The sequence below is a fragment of the Barbus barbus genome (genome assembly GCF_936440315.1).
Source record: "Barbus barbus genome assembly, chromosome: 29".
NCBI classification, from domain to species: domain Eukaryota; kingdom Metazoa; phylum Chordata; class Actinopteri; order Cypriniformes; family Cyprinidae; genus Barbus; species Barbus barbus.
In genome coordinates, this window is record NC_136757.1 from 14,183,118 (window position 1) to 14,206,856 (window position 23,739).

The window sequence follows — 23,739 nt, forward strand, 5'->3', positions numbered from 1 at the left end:
ATATTTTGAATGTTTTTATTTTGATATAATTGTGTTGTAATTTTTTGTAAATTTTATATAATATTGCCAATTTATTATTTTGTTGTTTTTTAAATGTCTATATAGGTTTTAATTTTTATTTCAGTTTTCGTTATTTTAGTACAAGTTAAACAAAATGAAAATAAGAAATGTTGCCTTACCAACTTGAAGTTTACGTTTTTGTTGTTGTTGTTGATATTTTATATCAGTTAACATTTTATATAATTTCAAATCATGAAATTGTTTATTTGGTTTTAGCAAACTGTAATAACCCCGGTCTGTTCTCTTTCAGAATGATTTGGCGAGCATGAAGACTCTGATGAGTGTTCTGCAGTGTGGTCAAAGCAGAAGTGAGCCTTTACGGAATGGCCAGAGTGGTGGGCTAAAAGTGGATGAAAACCTTCCCAGAAGTCACAGCAGCAGACAAAGCACTGACACACCATTACTGGAGATGCCACAGTCTGGGTGTCCGGCCTGGTGTCAGTGTGGCTGCTGCCGGCCTTCAGACTCCTTGCAGGAGCAGCTGTGCTGTCGGTCGAGGAAAGGGCGCTGCATAACCTCCTCCCCGCTCTTTTCAACACTGGTTGTCAGTCGCTCCGTCCTGGAGACTGCTTTGTTCTATGTGGATCCCCTAGCGGAGCTGAGTGAGGAGGCTCAGCTGCGCTATGGGGCCTATGCTCAATTCATTAGATGGCGCTTTGGTGACAGCACACCTAGAGATGCTGTTCCAGTAATACCCAGTTGCTGTATATGGAGGATAAGAGCAGAATACCCCAGCCCTGATGGGAAATACAGTGGCCTTAGACTATATCAGGCCATATAGTCTCAGACGGACTTCAATAGATAAGACTTTATTCAGTTTATGATTAGACATTCAAATCACAATTGCAATGCCTAAAAAGGAATGACATAAACCACAACCAATAATACAGAATATGATGAGTCATTTTTACAGTTTTAACCTGCAAAACAACCAAATTATGTATCATATTAACCACAAAAATGCTGTCAGTATGTTTTTTTACTAACACAGATGCCTTTGAACTTAAAAACAAATGAAGAGGTCAAGAATGTACAGCCAACCTGATTTACTAATAATTTTAAGTGTGATTAAACACTGATACACTCAAACTGTAATGAATAAAAATTTATATCATATTCAAATGTGATGGGTAAACTAAAGTTAGTATACATTAAAAAAAAAAACTGACCACAAAAGTGCGGTGAAAGTGTCCTGTTCACTCCATCATGGAGTCCCATATGAGGTTGTCTCCATGGAGCTCTAACAGTATAAAATTATATAATTTTTTATATTAAGTATAAATTTGCAAAAAAATAAAAATAAATCATATATAATAAATTGCTTTAACTTTTACTTACCAGTGGCACACTGTCACCTTTTTGGTTCAGGTGAATAAATTTATGTTTGGCATAGTAGTCACGGTCCTTCATACAAGTAAGCATGACCCAGTCACAAACAGCGGTCACCTGGGAGTATTTCAGGAACAACATGAAAATTATTGAACCAAAGGCATTTTACTCAAATAGGTGTCTTTGAAAAAAGAAAAGAAAAAAACACCAAACCAGAGCTTACCAAACTAAGAAAGGCAAGAGTGGCACCAAGATTGACAATAGTGGGCACAATATTGAATTTGCCAGCCTGCAGACACAATTAAAGAGTAAATAAGGAAAATTGAATAAATAGATGCTGGTTATTATTTTGTACTAGTAGACTAGCAAACAAACCATCCCAAACACGATGACTTCAAAACGGATTCCAAAGGCCTTTATCAATGTCCTCGTTTCAATGTTTTCATTGTTTTTATAATATTTTGCAAATCTGTGGGAAAGAACAAAATTGTTACCCTCTAGCTTTACAATAAAAAATCTAAATCAGTTTAACTGCATTTACCGGAAATTGTAGCCAGGGGCAACGTTATTTTCAGGATTTTTGTTGTCCAGTCTGCTAAAAGAATACTTGGGAATGCAGAAACGTTCTGGGAAGTCCAAGTCACAATTCCAGTCAATGAAAATCCCCATAATACCTCCCTTCAACATTAAAACACACTGTCAACTACAGTAATTAACTTATAGTACTTTCACAAATATAAATGCAAGTGCTCCCAACGGCTGCATTAATTTGATCAAAAATACAGTAAAACAATATTTTTACAATTTAAAATAACTATTTTCAGTATTAATATATTTTAAAATGTAATTTATTCCTGTGGTGACAAAGCTGGATTTTCAGCAGCCATTACTCCAGTCTTCAGTGTCACATGATCCTTCAGAAATCATTCTAATATGCTGATTTGCTGCTCAAGAGACATGTTGTATTGTTGTATCAATGAAACTAAAATCTTTTATAACATTACAAACGTCTTTGTCACTTGTGATCAATTTATTGCATCCTTGCTGTATAATAAGTTTTCATTTATTTAAAAATTCTCGACAGTTGTGTATATGAATAAGAAAGACAGCATTATTGAAGATACAGACTTTAAGAGCCATGACGCTGAAGTCTTCTCCTGCCTCAGTTACCATGTCCCCCAGACGAAAAATAGGACAGTGAGGGTCTGTTTTACGATCAAAGGTGCAGTTTTTTAAGTATGTGGAGTTGATGTGATGCAGAATGTTTCGCCTAGAAAAAGCACAAAACCATGGATTCACAAGCTCACTGACATTTGGATTTAAAGTGACGATTCTCTCTCAATTAGGCCATTAAAGACCTCATATTTAAATGATAGATATCACAGGCTCTCTTCTTCCAAGACTAAAATGCATGAACTTACTTTCTAAAATTGAACTTTGGATATTGTATGTTGTTTTTGATGAGCACTGTAAAGTCCACTGCTGCACCTAGAAGAGCAGGTCTGTACAATCACAGACTATATTAATATTCAGATTCAATTGAGCAAAGGGCATCAAATTCGCCCACTTTTACTAAAGACACTAACTTTGGAATGATGGTGTCATTTTCAAGTGGACACCATGCCTGCACCTCACAGGTTTTGATGGTATCAGAGTACTGCACACAATGTCCAGTCTGAACATCTGCGAGGAGGAACACAGAGTTCACTTTGTGCCATTGACTTACAGCTTACATCAGAAACACTGTGAATTGTTACACAGTACTGTTGAGAGAACAAACGCATACCATTTCCATGGACTTCATTGTGTCCCTCTATGCAATCACTGTCAGATTCACACTTAGTGACTTCACTCGGAATCTGTAAAAATGAATCATTTGTAATCCAACATGCAACGTTCTCTTCTTGTGTGAAAATGGACAAAACATATGGAAGTGTTCGATCGTACCTGAGGACACTTGCTCTGTGTCTGGCCTGGAGTCAGAATCATATTCGTTAACACAAAGAAAGAGTTTTCTCCCTACCAAATAAATAAAAATAAGGCTGACTGAATCTAGAATTAATTTCTACAAAAAGCATATGTCACTTTGACAAACAAAATAATTATCTTGAATTGGGTTTGTGTCAAACAAATGTAGATACCTGGGGTGGGATAACATATTCAGGTACGTCCCAAACATGAACCCCCTCAATGGATGAATTGGTCAAAATGTTTCCTTTCACCTTTGTGCTGACCGAGCTGATCACAGGGTCCGTGTCCTGGTAAGCGCGCTGAATCCAGCAGACATATCTTAACAGTACAATGCAGATATGGATTTAGGCTAAACCATCAAGACTGCATTACATTTCACCAAGAGCACAACACGTTTAAACGTGGGTGTAAAAACATATACATTTATTGTAACAAAGGAAGAAAAAATTATAATAATTCTCAGTCCTAAATTATTTGTTTATAGTTCCTAAAATATTTATACAGCCTAGACCTGAAATGGAAAACTGTTTTTGAAATACCTTTACCTCAGGCTTTTGAAACTTTAATTACAGAAGTATATGAATACAAGATGAATATATGAATAGAGATGAATACAAGTAGATGCAATCAATATTTCTTCCAAAGTTTAAATGCTGTATAAACTTGTAAAAATGTACTCACACAGCAACATAGGCGATGATCAACAACTGGATCAGTCTGAAGAGGGCTCCCACACTTTTGTTATTAATAACCAGCATTACATTGGTTTCATAACCAAAGAGACATTGGAGGCAAACACTGCAGCAGTTTTTACAGCCCATTGCTGAAGAAATGTCCACTATGAAACCACAGTACTTGATATAAGGTCAGAACACCATGTGTCAGCCTCTAGTACATCTACTATACTTTAGTTTTCAATATAATTTACACATGCTTTGCATGTAATTTCTTAAAGTGCAGGACTAATGATATGCATTGCCAGACCACCCACAGATATTTGATTAAACATCTGTTAAGTACCCAGTAAGATTTGCACTCCTCACATTTGCAAGCCAGTATCTATAACGGTGTGAAACTCATGTAAATCAAGCGGTTGAACACCCTCGGTTATGACCAACAGCTCAATTGCTATAATTAAGAAAATACATTAGTGTTCTCAATGCATTTGTTTCATTGTAGTGTCTTAATACTTGACAGCTCATTTAGTATGGCTAGAACTATAAACATGCTAAGAAAAAAAAAAAATATTAGAAAAACTCACAGAATCAGGAAAAATTAAAAAGAAATACCACCCATTTATTTCCAAAAGCATAAAAAGAACATTCTAAAAATAAATCAGACCAAAATGGTAAAATAAATGTAAAAAAAAAAAAAAAAAGTTATCAAAATAAAATTAGCGCCTCTTCTGGAACACGTTCCCTCGTCCTGGTCCACCCCGGCCACGGCCTCGAGCAGCCACTGCAAAAACAATGCAAACTTTAGTTTGATTGAGTTTTCACTATCATCTTTATAAAAACAATATAAATCACTGTTACATTAATTTGCTTTAAAAAGACAAAAAAAAAACCGTTTGATGTTAGATGTGTGGACTAGAGTAAAGAGGCTGTATATACCTTGGGCTTTGAGAATAGCTGCTTTTCCTCGACCTGCACCAGCAGCCTGATTTTTGTTCTTCATACTCTTTAACATAGGAGCGTTTTTCAGCATGTCGGGAAGGATGAGGAACCTGATCTTACTGCCACGAATATACACCTGCTCCAGCTGAGATACACGGCCATCCCTGTATGTGACCGTGATGTTTGCCATCTGGAGGACAATTGAGAGAAAACAAGATAGACACCCTTTTCAACAAGAGACTGGTGTACTTTTGTACAAACAAACAAACATACTCCAATGCAAGTATTGATAAGATAACTAAAAATGTATTACATGAATAGGTTTCTATAAGGAAATAATTAAGAAGAGACAGTCAGAAGATTAGTTTGCAATACACAGGACAAATCTTAGTACCTGGCAGTTCATGTTGTCCTCAGCCTCGATCAGTTTGCCCCTGTAAACCTCCCCAGTGTTGGTTTCACAGGTGACTATGTGTCCCTCTGCTTCATGAAGAACTTTGATGGGCACTCCAATGGACATCTTAACAAGCTATCTGTCAACTTTAAGAGAGAGAACAGAAAACTTGGCAGAGGACAAATAACTTCGACAAAAGCTAAATCTTTGCTTTACGAGAAGGTGAAAACTAATGGAAGCTGTTTAAATGAAATGAATGGGTCAGACAGATCTTAACACAAGCTTGTCATAAGTAAAATAAACACACACACATAAAAATAATAACTTAACAATAAATCTACAAATAAACCCAGACAGACACGACCCAGTTTTACCTTCTTATTTTTTTTTTTCAAAGAAATGAATAAAAACTCACCCAAACGTGCGCCGAACGTCCACAAACAGTTTTGTCTTCGGTGTTCCGGGATTTTGTTCTACCGGAGACACGTACTGCCACCTACTGGACTGAATGACACAACATTCAATCAGTAAAATCACGATTTTACTTACCAAAAAAAAGATTTTACATGATTAGCGGGGTAAATTTGTGATTAAATGAGTTCTTTCTATTACTAGGTATTTAGGTATTAGTAAAACGCCCTATAACAATATTCCTAATTATCTAGCAATAGAATGAACCGATTTAATAAAAAAATACCCTGTAAATATTCTGGCTTGCCTTTTATCTATGTTGAATTAGAATAAATGTAATAAATAATTATACATTTTATGAATAAAAATAGTTGTATTTACTCATCTTGGGGGGGAAATGTAACGGTTTATTACTTATATGGGTTTATCAATTATATTACTTTTATTAATTATATTACTGGGAAACTTGTTTAATTTGTGATGCCTATATGATATATATAAATAGAAAAAAATCTATAAATATTCTAGTTCGTCACTATTTTTGTCGAATCGAGGTGGAGTTTTCCTGTAATTTCTCGTCGTGGCAGCAGAGGGCGCAGTTCAGTCTAGTTCCAATGCGCCGACGCAGAATGTGGTTTGGAGTGACAGGAAGTGAAACATTCATCCCTGGGTGGGAATGGCCACAAGGCGTGGGCCAAACAAATCGTGTTTGTAGCTGTTTCACCGCTTTTCATTAACAGTTCGTAAACAGTGTTCAGTGAGCTGAAGATGGACAGATTTTAGCGAGTCCTATGTGGAGGACAAGAGGGCAACAGTTGTCCGGCTAACCTCGCTAGCAGACACTTTTCATGAATTAAGCCCTGCTATTAAACATCACTGAAACACAACAACAGAGAGAGACACACCGACTGCATCATGGACGGTGAGTTTGTGATAAATAACGTTCAAACGGAACATCTTAGATGGCTGGAAACTGTGAACTAACTAGCATTATAATCAGTGACCCTTCTCTAATATACAAAATACTCAATCCGGATATATTGAATTTAAATGAACAGTTCATATATTATCCTTATGCTGCTTGTGTATAACTTTTCCAAGGTGTTATTCACGCTTATTTACCTGTTTTTTTTTTATATATATATGAATAAAATACATCATAATGGTTTTATACACCTCAGTTCACAACCAAAACTAATTTATCTTTAATACAACCTGATAATGTGATTGGATCAAAAGCTGCTGAGTGACATTACCGGCTTCTGACCTTGTTTTGCTAGATGATGTGATGTTAAATGTACCGATCATCCGGCAGCTGTACCACTGGGATTGTGGCTTGGCCTGTTCGAGAATGGTACTAGAGTAAGTATGAATCCTAAGTGATGTATTATGCACAGTTACTGTTATGGTAAAAATGTAAACTCTTTTGTTTTTCTGCACAGGTATTTACGTCCAGTAAGTGAGGAGGAATTTCAGAGAGCATGTTTGGACTTGGAGTTTACGGAGAGCGTTTGGACTATTGACCTGGCTTATCTCATGTGTAAGCTGGGGGTCAGACACTGCTTCTGCACACAGACGCTCGGTGTGGACAAGGGCTTCAGGAACCAGGTGCTGTCTGTTTTTAAAATCTTGTGATACAGTCATGATCACTGCAGATAGAGTACAAGCTAAGTGTCACATGCAGCGCAGGAAAGCATGGACGTTTCAGTCCATTTTTCCAAGAAAATGGCATTAGTCGAGGCCTTTTATATAATTAATATTCTTGATTTTTATTTATGAATGAAGAGCTGTAATTTTAATCAGGATCAGTTCGGACTCGAGAGTGATCAACTTGGCATCTAAATAATTTTTCCATTTCATGTGTTCTTCTGTTTTTAGTCTTTCTACAAAAAGCATTTTGATACAGAGGAGGACAGGGTGAATGAACTATTTCTGAAGGCTGAAAGTAAAGGAGTCCTGGTGAGAAAATGGTGAGGTTTCCACATTTAACACGTTTTCTTTTTATCTTTTGTGGTGCATACTGACACTTTGTGCCAGTTAAAATCATAATTGAAAATTTGGATATATAAAAAAATAAATTCTATGCTTCAAAAAATCATAGGAATGAATACAGTTGTAAAAAAAAAAAACTTAAAAAAAACCAAATATTTCATGTGTATATTTAATAAGCATTTTTTAAATCATATTACAGAGACTATACTAAAAACATTCTATGCAGTAATTTGGCACAACTGAAAAAGTCATGGAAACTGGTTGGTCAAAAAGCCATGCACAATATTGAACTTCTGGAATTTATTACTATTGGCAATACTGTATTTTTAATCACGCATAGTATAGCTCCTATTTTTACAATTAGATTTTTACATTTAACTTATCTTTAAAAAAGCTTTTATTAAATGCAAATTACATTGCCTTGAACATACATATTTTTATCAGTTTATGCATTCTGTGGGAATCTAATCCATGCCCTTGGTGTTGTTAGTGCCATGCTCTACTGATTGGACTACGTGGATGCTTAAAATCTATTAAAAATCATAGTTTTTATTGTTTTCATTCATTTAGAGAAAACCGTATCAAATTTATTTAATATTTGTTTATATATAGTTCCAGTTCTGAACTTTTCATTTCAAGATTATATCAAAACATATTCCAGTAAACTGAAACTCCAGTGCTGTGCATGAAGAAATCTGATCTTTTTCATCTTTCTCTTGTAGCTCTGTTACGGTTCAGGAGATCCAGAGCCACCTGGAGCAGGGTCATGTGGCCATCGTGCTGGTCAACGCAGTGGTGTTGCTGTGTGAGCTGTGCTCCACCCCTGTCAAATACTGCTGTTTCCTACCTGTGGGTCAGAAGTGCTTTTGCAGGAACCCGGATTACCAGGGCCACTTTGTGGTGGTGTGTGGATTTAACCGTAAAACTGGCAGCATCTTTTACAACAACCCTGCTTACTCGGACCGTATGTATTGTGAAGTTTTAGCATTATTCTTAAAGACAGCACAAGCACACTGTTAATGCAAAACATAAAAACACACACACACATAGGGTTAAAATGGTTAAATACATTATATAATTATATTAATTCAAATATTTAAATAAAAATACTTGGGTACTTTAAGTATCCAAATATATATATATATATATATATATATAAATTTTTTTTTTTTTTTTGTTTGTTTGTTTGTTTTGTTTTTACATTTCCAAATACTTTTTTGAGGCCACTTACATCTTAGACCCAACAGCCTTATTTATTATAGTGTTTATTATGGTTCTTTTTTTTTAAATAAATAAACCAAAAATGAAAATTTGCTAAAAAAAATAAATTTACACAGGCCATCCATGATGTAGATTGTTTGTTTCTTCATCAGAATAGATTTGGAGAAGTTTAGCATTACATCACTTGCTTATCAATGGATCCTTTGCAGTGAATGGGTGCCGTCAGAATGAGAGTCCAAACAGATGATAAAAACATCACAATAATCCACAAGTAATACTCTAGTCCACCAATAAACATCTTGTGAAGTAAAAATCTGAGTGTTTGTATGAAACAAATCCATCATTAAGGCATTTTAACTTCAAACAGACTGGAGTCGTGTGGATTATTGTGATGTTTTTATCAGCTGTTTAGACTCATGTTCTGACGGCACCCATTCACTGCAGAGGATCCACTGATAAACAAGTGATGTAATGCTAAATTTCTCCTAATCTGTTGAAGAAACAAACTCATGTACATCTCAGAGTACATTTTCAGGAAATATTCATTTTTTGGTGAAGTATTCCTAATGATAATACAGGATTTTACACATTAAATATATCTCATATATGATTGACAGGTGTGTGCTGCACAAGCTTTAGTAATTTCGAGGAGGCCAGAAGAAGCTACGGAACTGACGAGGATATTCTGTTCATCTACAAAGACGGCTGAGTCTTGACAGCTTCTGAAGGAACGAACATTCAAAACACCTTTTGCATCCACTGTGCAAAAGGCTGGGTAGCATTTTTGCCAACAGGAACCAGTGCTGCTGGCCAATAGCAGGTAGTATGTGTCACCTCTGGCTATGGTCTTCATTAGAGCTATAGCATCGCACAAAGCATTACTATGGTGCTACATTGGCCACAGAATGAAATATTCACACAGAAAGGAAAGGGAATGCTATATGTAACTCATCATTATTGTGATGTGGACTTGTATATTTTTATCCATAGCTCATATGATTTGCATAGTCTCTGCCACTGTAAGAGGTGGAGGAGGAGTGTACATAATGTTTTTCCATTCATGTAAAGATCGAGACTTTGTGTTTGTTCAGGGTAACCTTGCAAAATCATGGGGTTGTTTATTTTTCATTTTATTATTTTTCTCTTGGAAGCCAGTTAATTAATACAATGAAAGGTTTTAATTATTGTAAAAGAGAAAAGCTGTTTTTAAAAACTCAGGTAAGATTTGATAAATCCAGCATGTTAAATGATATCCCACTGTCGGGGAAAAAAGTTTCATAGGTGCAATATGTGTAGATTCACTTCTCCAGGGGTTTCCTCGAGAACAAAATGACCTTGATGTCTGTCATAACCTCATGTAGAGTAGCAAGAGAGCCTTTGCTGCTTTGTGGGCGACTCTGAACAGCGAAACCGTGATCATAAAGTACATTTTAAACTCTAGTACAGTATTAGACCTGTATGTGTGTAATTTACTGTATTACATTAAATTCTCATGATATTGTGTTGTCATAATTCATAGTAACTACACTCGGTTAATTCCTCCGAAAGAGAACAGGAAAACTAGGGTTAGAGTTTTACCGTCAGGTGTTGTGCACCGTTTGAAAGGGTCTGAACACAGTGTTGTAAACGCTTTGCTGTTTGCTATATTGTAAACACACTACGCCTGCTCAGTGGTTCAAATGGTTCAATCGTCAATGGTTTTGACATAATGGCTGACAAATGAAAATGCTTGCACTGTTATTCCACCAGCCATAATTGTTATTTAATCTTTGTTTATTCAGGTTAAATGTTAATTTGTTGTTGTTTTTTTCTTTGATTTTTAAGACATCTGGTGTCCCATTACATCAGCTTGTGCTTTTTTTTTAAAGAACACAAGGAATGTTGATATGGCAAACTTTATTTTTATGAAATATATAGTTGCATTTCAGAAATTAATAAAAGTTGGATTTGTATTTTATTCAAATGCATCCTTCCATTATTGACCTAAAAAAAATGAAGTGATAAATTATATAAATTATATTATATAAGTTATATTGAATCCAATCCAATCCAAAAATTCAAGTAGAGGTTCAAGGACTTATCCCTAATACATCATGTGGTTCTCCTGCATCTGCCAAGCATGGCTTTCAGCTGAAAGTGCGGTTCCTCTCAAGGCCTTTTGGCACTTATGTTTTCCTGATAAGCTCACTCCTTAACAATACTGGGTTTGAAGTCATGCTGGACGGCTTTTTTGAGCTCCTCTGCATACATTTCATACCTCCCAGTCATCTACAGAGAGATTCACACATGTGAATGGCATGCAGATGCTACCAGAGACAAACCTTATTCACTATCTACAGGAAGTGAAAAGTCATAGCGACCTTTGTCTAAGGGATTAAACCTTTCTGAAAGAAATGTAAAGTTGAACGTAGTGATGGTCTCTTTTTTTTTTTTATCCTACCTTGAAATTCCATTTGTCTGCAACTTGGCGATTTAGGTTCAAATCCATCTCTGTCACCAGCAGGCCATCACGGGTTCTGGATAATCCTGGGGATCTGCTGCCGTCAGGTGCAGCTACATAGCTGGATCCATAAAAGTAGCCAAAGTCATGATGCGCTATGGATCAGACAAACCAGAAATCATATAATAAATGCACACTACCATTTAAAAGTTTGTGGACTGTAAGATTTTATTAGTGTTTTCGAAAAAAGTCTTATATGCTTGCCAAGGCTGCATTTATTTGATCAAAAATATTGTGAAATGTTACTGGCCATGTTACCCTGGTCATGTTATACAGAGGCTTCACATGTAAAACAGCAAAGGGGGATTTTGTGCTCCGGTTGAAGGCTTATGCAACAGTAATGAGGGCTGAAAGCGAGAACAGAGCCTGATAGACCAGAGCTTTAGGAACACGACACCTTTGAACAAGCTCCCTTGTCCTCAGCCCGCCACAGATACTAGATTGACAGACAGATACGCTGATCCTTTATACGCCGGCACAGAGACACTAAACTCTGGGAAAGAGACAGGTGGACTCAAACATGTATACAGATGGTAATGATCTTTAGGTTTTGACCCATATTTAATTTTCAGGCCGAGAGTGCCATCTGCTGTATGAATGACTTATGAGAAATTGCTCCATTACGCTCAGACCTTATGAATTCTAGGTTCATTAAAAGTTAAATGTGCAATTTTCTGGGATATTCATATTGATATGCAATCTATAAGTAAGCAATTTGTAATTTAAACACTGGCTCAACCAATGGCATGAGTTTGGGGCGTGGCTATCTGTTTGCTTGACTAATGGAAGTCAATGCATCCTATTATGTACACCGTTCAAAAGTTTGGGGTAGGTATGATTTTTTTTTTCTTTACGTATTTAATTAAAACTATAGTAACACCTGTAAATTGTAAAAAATTGTTACAATTTAAAAACATTTTTTGAATGTACTGTATTACATATAAAATGTAATTTATTCCTGTGATGACAAAGCTGAATTTTGAGCAGCCATTGCTAACTAAGTCTTCAATGTCACATGATCCTTCATTATAATTCTATTATGCTGATTTGCCACTCAAGAATTTTTTTTATTATGATCAATGTTGAAAACAGAAAACTGCTCAAGATTTTTACAGAAGCAGTTATATATGTTTTTTTCTGGATTCCTGAATGAACAGAAAGCAATTAATTGAAATAGAAATATCTTATTATAAATGTCCTTACTGTCAGTTTTGCTCAATTTCATGCATAATTGCTGAATAAAAGTATTTATTTCTTTTTAAAAAATCTTGCTGACCCCAAACATACATATATTATTAAAGGGCCTTTTGGCCTTTACTTTTGTCACAAGCAAGAGAAAACAAGTTTGCATATGCAAAAACATGCACGTTCACAATAAATGGATACATACCTTTCTTTCCATCTCCAGATGTGAACTCATTCTTGAAATACTCCTGGAAAAGACAGATCTATATCAAGACTCAATAATACCCAGAAATCAGCAGTAGAGGGCAGAAGAAAACACATATCTGAACCTCCAACGCTTTCATATGTGAGGCTGCATAACAGACTGTCGAAACAACTCCCATTTAAGCCAATTTAAGATAATTGGTTTACTGTATCTACCTCGGAGAATAAAAGTCATCCCTCTAAGACATTACAACCACTAACAGAGACCAGACTCCACAGAGCCACAGAAAAAAAGCAAGCGCTCAACTTGTTTTTTCATCTGTGTAACATTATTTGCAGTTTGGTTTATAATCCTGTTTAAATTATTAGCATGTGCTTATCTAATCATATTAGTTCATACATATATACAGTGGGGCAAATAAGTATTTGATACACTGCCGATTTTTCAAGTTTTCCCACTTACAAAGAATGGAGAGATCTGTAATTTTCATCGTAGGTACACCTCAACTGTGAGAGACAGAATATATATAAAAAAATAAAAATCACATTGTATGATTTTTGAATAATTAATTTCCATTTTATTGCATGAAATAAGTATTTGATACAAATAAAAAAATAGATAAATAGAACTTAATATTTAGTACAGAAACCTTTGTTTACAATTACTGAGGTCAGACGTTTCCTGTAGTTCTTGACCAGGTGCACACACACTGCAGCAGGGATTTTGGCCCACTCCTCCATACAGGTCTTCTCCAGATCTTTCAGGTTTTGGGGCTGTCGCTGGGCAACACGGAGTTTCATCTCCCTCCATAGATTTTCTATTGGGTTCAGGTCTGGAGACTGGCTAGGCCACTCCAGGACCTTGAAATGCTTCTTACGGAGCCACTCCTTAGTTGCCCTTGCTGTGTGTTTGGGGTCATTGTCATGCTGGAAGACCCAGCCACGACCCGTCTTCAATGCTCTTACTGAGGGAAGGAGGTTGTTGCCCAAAATCTCGCGATACATGGCCCCATCCATCCTCCCCTCAATACGGTGCGGTTGTCCTGTCCCTTTGCAGAAAAGCACCCCAAAAGCATGATGTTTCCACCCCCATGCTTCACAGTTGGGATGGTGTTCTTGGGATTGTACTCATCCTTCTTCCTCCAAACACGGCGAGTGGAGTTTAAACCAAAAAGTTCTATTTTGGTCTCATCTGACCACATGACCTTCTCCCATGCTTCCTCTTGATCATCCAGATGGTCTTTGGCAAACTTCAGACGGGCCTGGACATGTGCTGGCTTGAGCAGGGGGACCTTGCGCGCTGCAGGATTTTACCAGGTCCTCCCGTGTAGCTCTAGGCTGATCCCTCACCTAGAGTGGAGGATAGGAGGGCTTCTTAAAGACAAACTAACAAGTCTGTGAGAGCCAGAATTCTTGCTGGTTGGTAGGTGATCAAATACTTATTTCATGCAATAAAATGGAAATTAATTATTCAAAAATCATACAATGTGATTTTCTGGATTATTTTTTATATTCTGTCTCTCACAGTTGAGGTGTACCTACGATGAAAATTACAGATCTCTCCATTCTTTGTAAGTGGGAAAACTTGAAAAATCGGCAGTGTATCAAATACTTATTTGCCCCACTGTCGTTTACTTCAGTTGTGGTTGTGATATTATCACAGTATAAACAGTGCATAGTTGGGGCAAGCAGGACATTTCCTGAGAATCTCTGTGTATGTTTTAGACTCAAGAGCATCTATTGGATAATTTACGTGATGTTAAGAATGTTGAAATAATTTTTGGTAGTTATTGGACAACAGTGGCACCTACCGTTCCCACACGGTTGATGGCACAGGTGAAGCAATGGTTTGCGATGGCAGCATTTCTGGCTTCAATCGGCCACATTGGTTCACTGTAACACAAAACCAGCATAAGCATAATGGAATAAGAGCTCTGCGTTATTGCCATAAGACAAGTACAACACGATACCTGAGCAATCCAACTGTGGCAGAAGGGTTAAAGATGATCTCAGCCCCATGTACGCTGTACATTAACCAGTTGAGAGGATGGTGTCGGCCGTAGCAGATGTTAACAGCAATCTTTCCAAACTGTGTCTGGAATACAGTGTGGCCGGTGTTCCCTTCCATGTAATATGTTGACTGGACAAGGATGCAATTCAGTTTTAGCTTTTCATACCAAAACAATGAGAGTTTAAAGTCAAATCCATCATTAAGGCATTCTAACTTTAAAACATCTCTTATTTTGGCCAGAAGCAACAGTTGGAAGTTAGAAAACATCTTAATGATGAATGTGTTTATTAAAAACGTGCAGCTATTCGCTTTGCAAGACAGTAATTGATGGTCTGGAGTTGTGTGGGTTAGCAGTGCATTATTGTGATGTTTTCATCCACGGTATGGACTCTCATTCTGACGGCACCCATTCACTGCAGAGGATCCATTGGTGAGCAAGTGATTTAACGATAAATTGATCAAAATCAAATCTGTTCCAATAAAGAAACTAACCGATTCACATCTTGAATGGTCTGAGGGTGAGTACATTTTCAGCAAATTTTCATTTTTGAGTGAATTATTCCTTTAAAATCTACTACTATTCTTGTTGCACAAATCTGCACTCCAATAAAAGATACCACATGGGATACAACATTATCAACAGGAATTTTGAATTTATGTCACCATAAATTAAACGACACTAAAAAGACCACTATCGTAAAAAATTATGCGCAAGGCCATCCATAGTGGTTGGAAATAACGTCCCATTTAGAAGTCTTTTAAAGACCTTTCCACTGTAGTGGACAATATGCATCAAAAGGTTAATGCTCTAAAAGATAGTCATACTTACTGACGTTAACACACAGGGAAAATGTGTAATGGACACCTCGCAGATACAAAAATTATGTTTTATGTTTTGATTAAAAGATAGTTAACATTAAACGCCAGCGAAACCCTAATAATTCAAAACATTTTTACAACAGTGCTCTCATTATAACGTTATGTAGGCTATATGACAGTAGTTTTTAATGTTCTGCATTTCTGTTTTGAGCTGTGCGCGCTGAAGATGACCAGTAGAATGAAGCATTTGATAGCAGTTTTTTAATCAGTGGGATTTAACTCATTTATCTAATATAGAATGCGCTTTGTTGTTTATAAAACAAAGTTAATACGACTTACAGGCTATCTGAACAAAATGGTTAGGATGTGTAAGATTCAGCAAACTGTAAAGATTTCATGAGAGATAAGCTCGTGTTTTAGCAGTTGTCATCGGTGTAGGTTATATCTGTGCATCCACTTTTGAGAAGATTAAGATATAATATACAGTATGTTGTATTTTAGATTGTGGCCAGCCACGGTTTGTGATGTTAGTGTAATTTCATGCAATTGATGCAGCATGGAAATTCATGCAGGGCTGAGCTTATTCTCAGAAGAGTTTCTGTGTAAACTTTTTCCAACACTGATGTTTATCAGCATAAATGCAAAATTGTCCTTAATTTGACTGAAAACAACAGAATTGAGCCATCTCTGCCACCTGGTTCCTGCAGGTACACTCAAGCTTGTGTTCCAGGAAAAGAGAGTGGGCACATTTCCTGAATTGAGCATTATCACAGTGTAGAATGGATCAAAGGCACCACATGAAACTGATAAACAGCACAGCTGGGGAGAAATCAACCATTCTCAACCACTTAGAGGGCGCACAGATCATGTATTGCAGACACACACAAACTCATTTAACCTGCAAAATTGTGAAAAATTACACCCAACATGCTGGAACAAATCTCTGATACACAAGAATTTCTATAGTGGTTGCACTGAACAACTTTTTAGTTATCCAAGAAGACATATAAATTCCCACGAGGGGTTCAAAAATGTGGGGATTTTTTGTCACTTAAACCTGAAAATAAAGTTTTACAATTCTGAAAAACATAAAAGAAATTTTTCAGCTTCTGCACTATTTCTAGGTCACTATTCAAATACGTAATTATGTGACTTTGTACAGATAGTCAGGCATTCTTGTTTCCACTGGAGCTCAAGATGCTCTGGATTACGAATGCTGGAGAACATGATATTCAGGTTTTACACACTTGTGGAGTTCATGCAGATTGAGTGCTGCTGTCATTCAAGCAAAAGTACATTTTGATATTCCTGGTCATTTTTGTATAATACATTAGAGGTCCAAAGTTTGGAATAATTTAAAAATAAGATTTTTGTCATGTTTTTGTAAAAATCTCTTGTGCTCACTAAGGCTGCATTTATTTGATCACAAATACAGTTATATTGTGATATATTATTATATTTTTGAAAATATTTTAAAATGTAATTTATTCTTGTGATGGCAAAGCTGAATTTTCAGCAGCCATTACTCCAGTCTTCAGTCTCTCACAAGATCTGTCAGAAATCTTTATGTAATATGCTGATCTGCTGCTAAATAAACATGTCTTATTACTATCAATGTTGTTGCTTCATTCAAACATTTGGGGTAAGATTTTTAATTTAGCAAAGGACATATTAAATATATCAAAAGTGACAGTAAAGTAGAATTATAATGCTGCAAAAGACTTTAAATAAATGCTGTTCTTTTGAACTTTATATTCATTAAAATGAAATGTAACATGATTTCCACAAAAAATATTAAGCAGCAAAAATGTTTTCAGCACTGAGAATAATAAGAACCATTGTTAATAATTGAGTACCAACAATAACAGATACTAACTGAGCACAAAATCAGCATATTAGAACGATTTCTGAAAAATCATGTGACACTGAAGTAATGGCTGGTGAAAATTCAGCTTTGCCATCACAGGAATAAACACAATATTACAATTTTACTGTATTTTAATCACATAAATGCAGCCTTGGTAAGCATAAGAGAAAACACACAAAAATGATATTTAATCTTTTCTCATTATTCCAAATGTTTGCACGCTAATGTATATTTTAATACACTACCTAATTCTAATTTGTAATTTTTTTTTTATTCTACAAATACAAAAGCATTTTCACTAACGATTTTAAACTTTTGGACTGCACTGTATTAATATTTAATTTACAGCTTAATTAACTCATGTTAGCTTAATGTAAACAAGTGATGACTCTATAAATCTAAATATAGACTTTCACTGTAGCTGTGTTCTTTCACACTGACAGTAGTGTGATTGTTATGCAGAGGGTGACACCGACCTCGTTGAAGTCTCCCACTCGGGGAATGTGATTCTTCCGTGATTTGCCTAGAACATTGCCATTATTGGACACCACCACTGCAGTGTTCCACAATGTTCCACCATGGATCTCATCTCTCTCCAAAATGGGAGACACCACCACCATGTTGTATTTTTTGGCCAGCTACAAAATGAAAATCAAGCACATGTGGTATCAGCATTAGAAGTGATGACTGCAGAAAGAAGAACGTAGCAGAAGAACCACATTTCATTTTTAACCAGAGCTAACTTTGCCTTGCCGTAAAAAAGGTTCAATTATCTGATATTTTTAAGAGACTTACTGACCTTGACACACAGTGATGTTTAATTTCCAGTTTTTTTATCTTTTAATTTTGCATGCTCTTCACACAACACAAGTCTGATTTACTGGATTAAATGTTTTCAAATATTAATAAGCCATGAGTTTTGAAAAAATATGAATAAAATGTCAAAATATTTTAATATTTATAATTAAAACAAAAGCTTATGCCAAACTACTTAATATAGTTTGCTTTTCAGAATTTCATTTTTTCAGTGAGGCTTTTTACTCTTCATTGTGATATCAGTAAAGTTGTATAACCATGACATTTTTTTGTGCTTCAAAATAAATAAATAAATACTCCTCATACTTAAGTTTTATTTACTTAATATTAATTTTCATCATATAATATTATTTATTTATATATTTTGTTATTATATAGACATTTTTGTATCATCTCTAGTGGTCTTGAAGAATCTACATGATGAAAAAATACACCGAACAGGAAAAAGTGCTTAAATAATACAGCACTTATTGGTTGTAGAACTGTCATTTTAGGGCATATTCGCGAAAGCATAGATGCAGTTTCTCTGTAAATGGTCAAAGGCCATGTAATTCCTCAGAATTCAGTGTCAGAAGATTCCACAGTTACGTGCCGCAGTGCTCATCGGCCTGTGGCTCTCGTCGTGGTCAGTATGTCCCCATCCCCTCTGTGGGCTTAACCTCCTGCTACATCCATTAACAAATCACTAGCCTCAAAGCAGCTGCACAGCACTACACCAGTTAAAACAAACATGCCCTATATCAAAATGAACTCCCTTTGCAATGGGCACAAGGGAATAAAACCATTCAGTCCATGCTAGCATACAGCCTCGTCTTGAGTTTGAGGAGCGAACAAATAATCAGTCAGTGGACTGAGGTTAAATATTTGACTAGAGGTGATGCTTTTCTATAAAGCATTACCTCTAGTCAAATAATTAGAGACATCCATTTCTTTAACTCTTACCTGAATACAAAAGCAAGTGGTAATCCCATCCTCGGCTGATTCGGCAAACTCTGTCCATGGCTCCCTCTCTCGTGTGCAAAATGCAAAAGGCATTGCTATAGATGGAGGACACAGGGAAAAAAATGTTTTCGCTGAAACAATTTATTATTACCAGAACTGATTTTTATTTATGAGAGTTCAAACTATCGAAATTGACTCTCCTTGGTGTCCAATAAAACTTTGTTTTGCTTGCTGAGAGGGAGAATGAGGAGTACAGTGGATAAGTTTATGGTCTTATTTTTCATTAGCAGTTGTTGTTTTGTTTAGAGCAGGACGAAATTATTATTTGTTTACATGGCATTTTTAAATGACTACTATCAAAGCAAACACGCTTCGTAGATTTGCATGGAAACACAGGAAGTCAGAGCTCAGGGGTCAAATGTTTATGTGGGGTGGTGGTTAAGGGGGTTCAAGCCTGGGCAAAAAGACCTGTTGAGACCCAGAGGGACTGAATGACCTTTGGGATGCCTGGAGAGTTTATAATTGGATCCTGAGACTCCCTTTCATAAGCTAGCATCCCTACAACATGCCACGGCCAACACAAACAGACGAACTGCGAGCGCAGCTAAAACTTCGTCACTACCGTCCTGCTGCGGTCTGCTGATGTAAACCAGATTCTGCTTATGTCTTCACGGGCATGTTACGTCACTGAAGGCCAAGAAGTCTTCCGATCCATACACTCATAAATAAGCTCAGTAATTGCTTAGAGGACAACAGGAAATGGATATAGAGAGCCGTGGAATAAAAAAACTAAATCGTTGATCATGTGTTAAACAGTGTAACATGCTATTCTTCATCTAAAATCATTTTTAAAATTGTTTTAAATTCATTTAGAAATATGATACATGTAGATTTTAATCATATTATATATGTTCATTGATAGATAATTACTTCACAGGACTCTTGAAGTGAACTGTAAAAAGCTGAAAGATAAGTAATCATTAATTACTTAAGATTAAACATTAAATTGCTCAGAAATAGTTATGTATTACATATTTCATATATTATATAATAGGGCTGTCAAATTGATTAATCACATCCAAGATAAAAGTTTGTTTACATAATATATGTGTGTGCGCTGTGTATATTTATATATAAATAAACACACATACATATATTTAAGAAATATTTACATATATATATATATTCATATTTATATATGATTTATATGATGCATATTCTTCTTAAATATATACATGTATGCATGTATGTGTATTTAGATATACTTATAAATATACACACCACATATATATATTATGTATACACAGACTTGGATGCGATTGATCACGATTAATCAGTTTTACAGCACTAATTTATAACCATTTATTTAATCCCATTTATGAATAATTTAATGTTCATATATACACACACATTTTGAACTGTATACATTCATATAGCCTAAATTCGAACCTAACAGGATGTTCAATAAAGTCAGTATTTTTGTCAACTAGAAATGTTGTGAAAATAAATAAATACATTTTGGTGAACAATTACGTAATATAAAATTACCTTGAAAAGTTAAAGTGTGGTCTGCTTAATTAAAACACCCCGCAACAACAAAGTCAGCCAATTAAAAATATCTAATAATATGCATGTACTGTATTTAACAAAAAAGAAAATAAACTTCATATGACACCCGAGAGCTGTATATATTCCTGCTGCAGTAGAAAAGTGATGAATTGAGTAGAAAAAGAGTTAGATGCATGCATCTGATTGTGTGTTTTTGTGTACTCACGCCAGGCTTCCTGGAAGCACACGATATTGACCCCACACATGGCCGCCACCTCCACTATCTCCCCCACACGCTTGTGCAGAGCTGTGATCTGTGAAAGCAAAATGAGAATACTGAACCAACAGTGTGGTGAACTCAAATGGATAATACATATCTGGAATTGCCAGCTGGCCCTTATATGCACTGTGTACTTTGTTCTCTCACCTGTTCAAGAACAGGAGCATCAGTGGGTAGGACTATCTTGTTCTGAATGAGTCCCACACGGACAGTTCTGGGTGGTCTGAGCTGCTCTGGAGAAGCCTCAAACACATAACCCTTCAGATCAAAATCTTGCTCCACTGCAGCTTCTATTGCACTCTGGGGAAGGTTCAGCTTCCTGAAATGCATGTATTACCAGGCATTTGAAATGTCATACGCTCAAAAACGTCTATAATCAAACAAACAGGGAAGAGCAGGGAAGCCTGTAATGGTCAAAGATACATTCAGCTAGGTTTGTATGAAAACAATGGACCAGTGCAAGAAGATTGTACAGAGAACAGCCAAACATGATTTCCATTACCAGCAGTGCTATGTAGCCTACCCTTGCGAAAATTAACATTTTTTTTAATATAGTAAAAGTGTAGTAGCCTTGATTTTTTTGGGCATATTGATTACCACTCAAATAACCAGAATTTTACTACAAATAGGCTACCATTAAATTATGGCTAGTGTAGTTTTGTGGTTAGCATGGTTTAAATGGTTTTATTTGTAGTAAAACCATGGTTATTTTTTCACAAGTGTAGATTTTAAACTGTATTTCTCTGTCTATTATCTACGTGTTTTTAGGATTTAAGTAGTCTATATTTGAGGCAAATTTCCAGGTTTCTGACGAAACATTTTCTGAATAAATGAGCAAAACCAATAAGTTGTACAATTATACACGATGCACGGATTAATTAAAAGACAAACTGGCTGTTGTCATGTAAAGTTCAACGTTATTATGTAATGTATTTTTATTTATTTTTTTCGTTTTTGAAAATAATGCGAAAATGAAACCAAGGAAAAGGTCCCTATTTCTATTTATGGGACATCTATGGGAATGATATCGTCACATAAAGTTAGAGTATGTCAGATTTTACGACAAACTCATATCGTCGACATCAACAATATTCCCAGAGACCAGAATAAATAATTTACTCAGTTTCAACCTAGATGTTATGAACTAAACTACTAGTCTCTTACATTTGGACAAATGCTACCAGTTTGAACATGTTAATCTCCTTAATTATTTCAGATTTACCTAGTTTCACTGTACAGCATATTCATATAAAATTATATGAATTTATGAGGCGTGCACTGCAGCTCTCTCCAGTCATAACTGAGCTCTGGGATTTGTGGTCTTGACTTACTTCAGTTCTTTTCCGAACAGCAGTCTTCTGACTTCTCTGAGTTCAGCCTCGGGTACATAACTCTCCAGAACCTTCTCTAGCGATTCAAAGTCTTTCCCAGACATTCTGAGCTGCTGTCCTCGTGCTCAGTTCACAGACAGAGTGAATTCACATAGGCTACTATTTAACTAGAACTTATGCAATCTGTTCACGACAGAGGGTCCAAGTGTTCCTAAAATAATTTGTTGTTAGCCTTCATGTATTATAAAGTCAAGACAGAACAGTTCTCAGACCAAATGTGTCACGTATTCTGTGGGTGTGCCCTGGTTGGCCACCAGATGTCACTGTCTTGTCTGAGCACATGGGTTTGTGTTGTGATTGTTCCATGTGTTCCCCGGTTGATTGTCTAACTCCGCCCTCTTGTTATCTCGTTATTGGTTTAGTGAATTCACCTGTTCCTGCTCATTTGTGTCCCTATTTATGTTCCTGGTGTTTGCAGTTCTGTTCGGCCACGTTGTTACATGTTGTGTACGGTCAGTCGTGTGTGTTTCCTGATTCTTGTTTCTGCCATGCTCTGTTTTCCCCCTCGGGGTAGTTTGTTTCTGTTTTGTTTCTTTTATAATTAAACCACCATTTCCCTGCACTTGAGTTCTCGCTTCATTTCTCTGCACGTATCATGACAGAACGTGGCCGACATCAGAGAACTCAGCGGGGAATGGATTCTTCCCATCCTCCAGCCCCTAACGTGAGGAACCCCACTTTTTTACGGATCCTCCAGGTCAGGACGCTGCACTCTCTCCGTCAGAGGGGCACTGACGTCAGGATGTTTGCCTGGATGTTTTGTGAGGCAGCAGAGGGTTTGGGATACAACGAGGTGGCTCTCAAGGACTTCTTCAACCTTGCCCTTGATGAGCCCCTCGATGAGGAGTGGATGAGGGAGTTACACCACTTGACTTTTGGGGAATTGGTGGAGTTTTTGACGCTTCTCCAAGCGGCGGTGCCCGCTCACAGCGCTCCCGAGGCGGCGGGGCCCGCTCACAGCGCTCCCGAGGCGGCCGTGCCCGCTCACAGCGCTCCCGAGGCCGCGGTGCCCGCTCACAGCGCTCCCGAGGCGGCGGTGCCCGCTCACAGCGCTCCCGAGGCGGCGGTGCCCGCTCACAGCGCTCCCGAGGCGGCGGTGCCCGCTCACAGCGCTCCCGAGGCGGCGGTGCCCGCTCACAGCGCTCCCGAGGCGGCGGTGCCCGCTCACAGCGCTCCCGAGGC

General features: G+C 36.8%; 4 protein-coding genes across 5 annotated transcripts; 1 reads left to right on the forward strand and 3 right to left on the reverse strand.

Annotated features, from left to right (window-relative positions):
- Positions 1 to 1,264: 1,264 nt before the first annotated feature.
- Positions 1,265 to 4,181, reverse strand: LOC306849084 (P2X purinoceptor 4a-like; the record flags this gene model as incomplete). Its single annotated transcript, XM_079383940.1, has 12 exons — positions 1,265 to 1,300; positions 1,399 to 1,506; positions 1,613 to 1,678; positions 1,765 to 1,858; positions 1,931 to 2,067; positions 2,518 to 2,659; positions 2,811 to 2,891; positions 2,976 to 3,072; positions 3,176 to 3,248; positions 3,337 to 3,408; positions 3,531 to 3,678; positions 4,042 to 4,181. The coding sequence occupies 12 exons, from the start codon at positions 4,179 to 4,181 to the stop codon at positions 1,265 to 1,267; spliced, it is 1,194 nt and encodes a 397-aa protein (XP_079240066.1).
- LOC306849207 (small nuclear ribonucleoprotein Sm D3-like) lies at positions 3,762 to 6,405 on the reverse strand. Its single transcript, XM_079384079.1, has 4 exons — positions 5,786 to 6,405; positions 5,371 to 5,516; positions 4,974 to 5,166; positions 3,762 to 4,818 (listed from the first exon to the last, which is right to left on the reverse strand). The coding sequence occupies exons 2-4, from the start codon at positions 5,494 to 5,496 to the stop codon at positions 4,754 to 4,756; spliced, it is 384 nt and encodes a 127-aa protein (XP_079240205.1). The 5' UTR covers positions 5,497 to 5,516; positions 5,786 to 6,405; the 3' UTR covers positions 3,762 to 4,753.
- Positions 6,403 to 10,945, forward strand: LOC306849206 (protein GUCD1-like). Of its 2 annotated transcripts, none has more exons than XM_079384077.1 (6): positions 6,403 to 6,703; positions 7,062 to 7,143; positions 7,224 to 7,389; positions 7,660 to 7,751; positions 8,496 to 8,737; positions 9,612 to 10,945. In XM_079384077.1, the coding sequence occupies exons 1-6, from the start codon at positions 6,697 to 6,699 to the stop codon at positions 9,701 to 9,703; spliced, it is 681 nt and encodes a 226-aa protein (XP_079240203.1). In that variant the 5' UTR covers positions 6,403 to 6,696; the 3' UTR covers positions 9,704 to 10,945. The 2 variants fall into 2 exon arrangements, with proteins under 2 accessions (XP_079240203.1, XP_079240204.1); XM_079384078.1 differs by having other exon boundaries at positions 8,496 to 8,676.
- On the reverse strand, positions 10,878 to 22,801 carry LOC306849205 (beta-ureidopropionase-like). Its single transcript, XM_079384076.1, has 10 exons — positions 22,498 to 22,801; positions 21,314 to 21,485; positions 21,113 to 21,200; positions 19,339 to 19,433; positions 18,057 to 18,218; positions 14,854 to 15,023; positions 14,695 to 14,776; positions 12,885 to 12,927; positions 11,435 to 11,589; positions 10,878 to 11,262 (listed from the first exon to the last, which is right to left on the reverse strand). Exons 1-10 carry the CDS (start codon positions 22,599 to 22,601, stop codon positions 11,179 to 11,181), a joined length of 1,155 nt encoding a protein of 384 aa, XP_079240202.1. The 5' UTR covers positions 22,602 to 22,801; the 3' UTR covers positions 10,878 to 11,178.
- Positions 22,802 to 23,739: the final 938 nt, after the last annotated feature.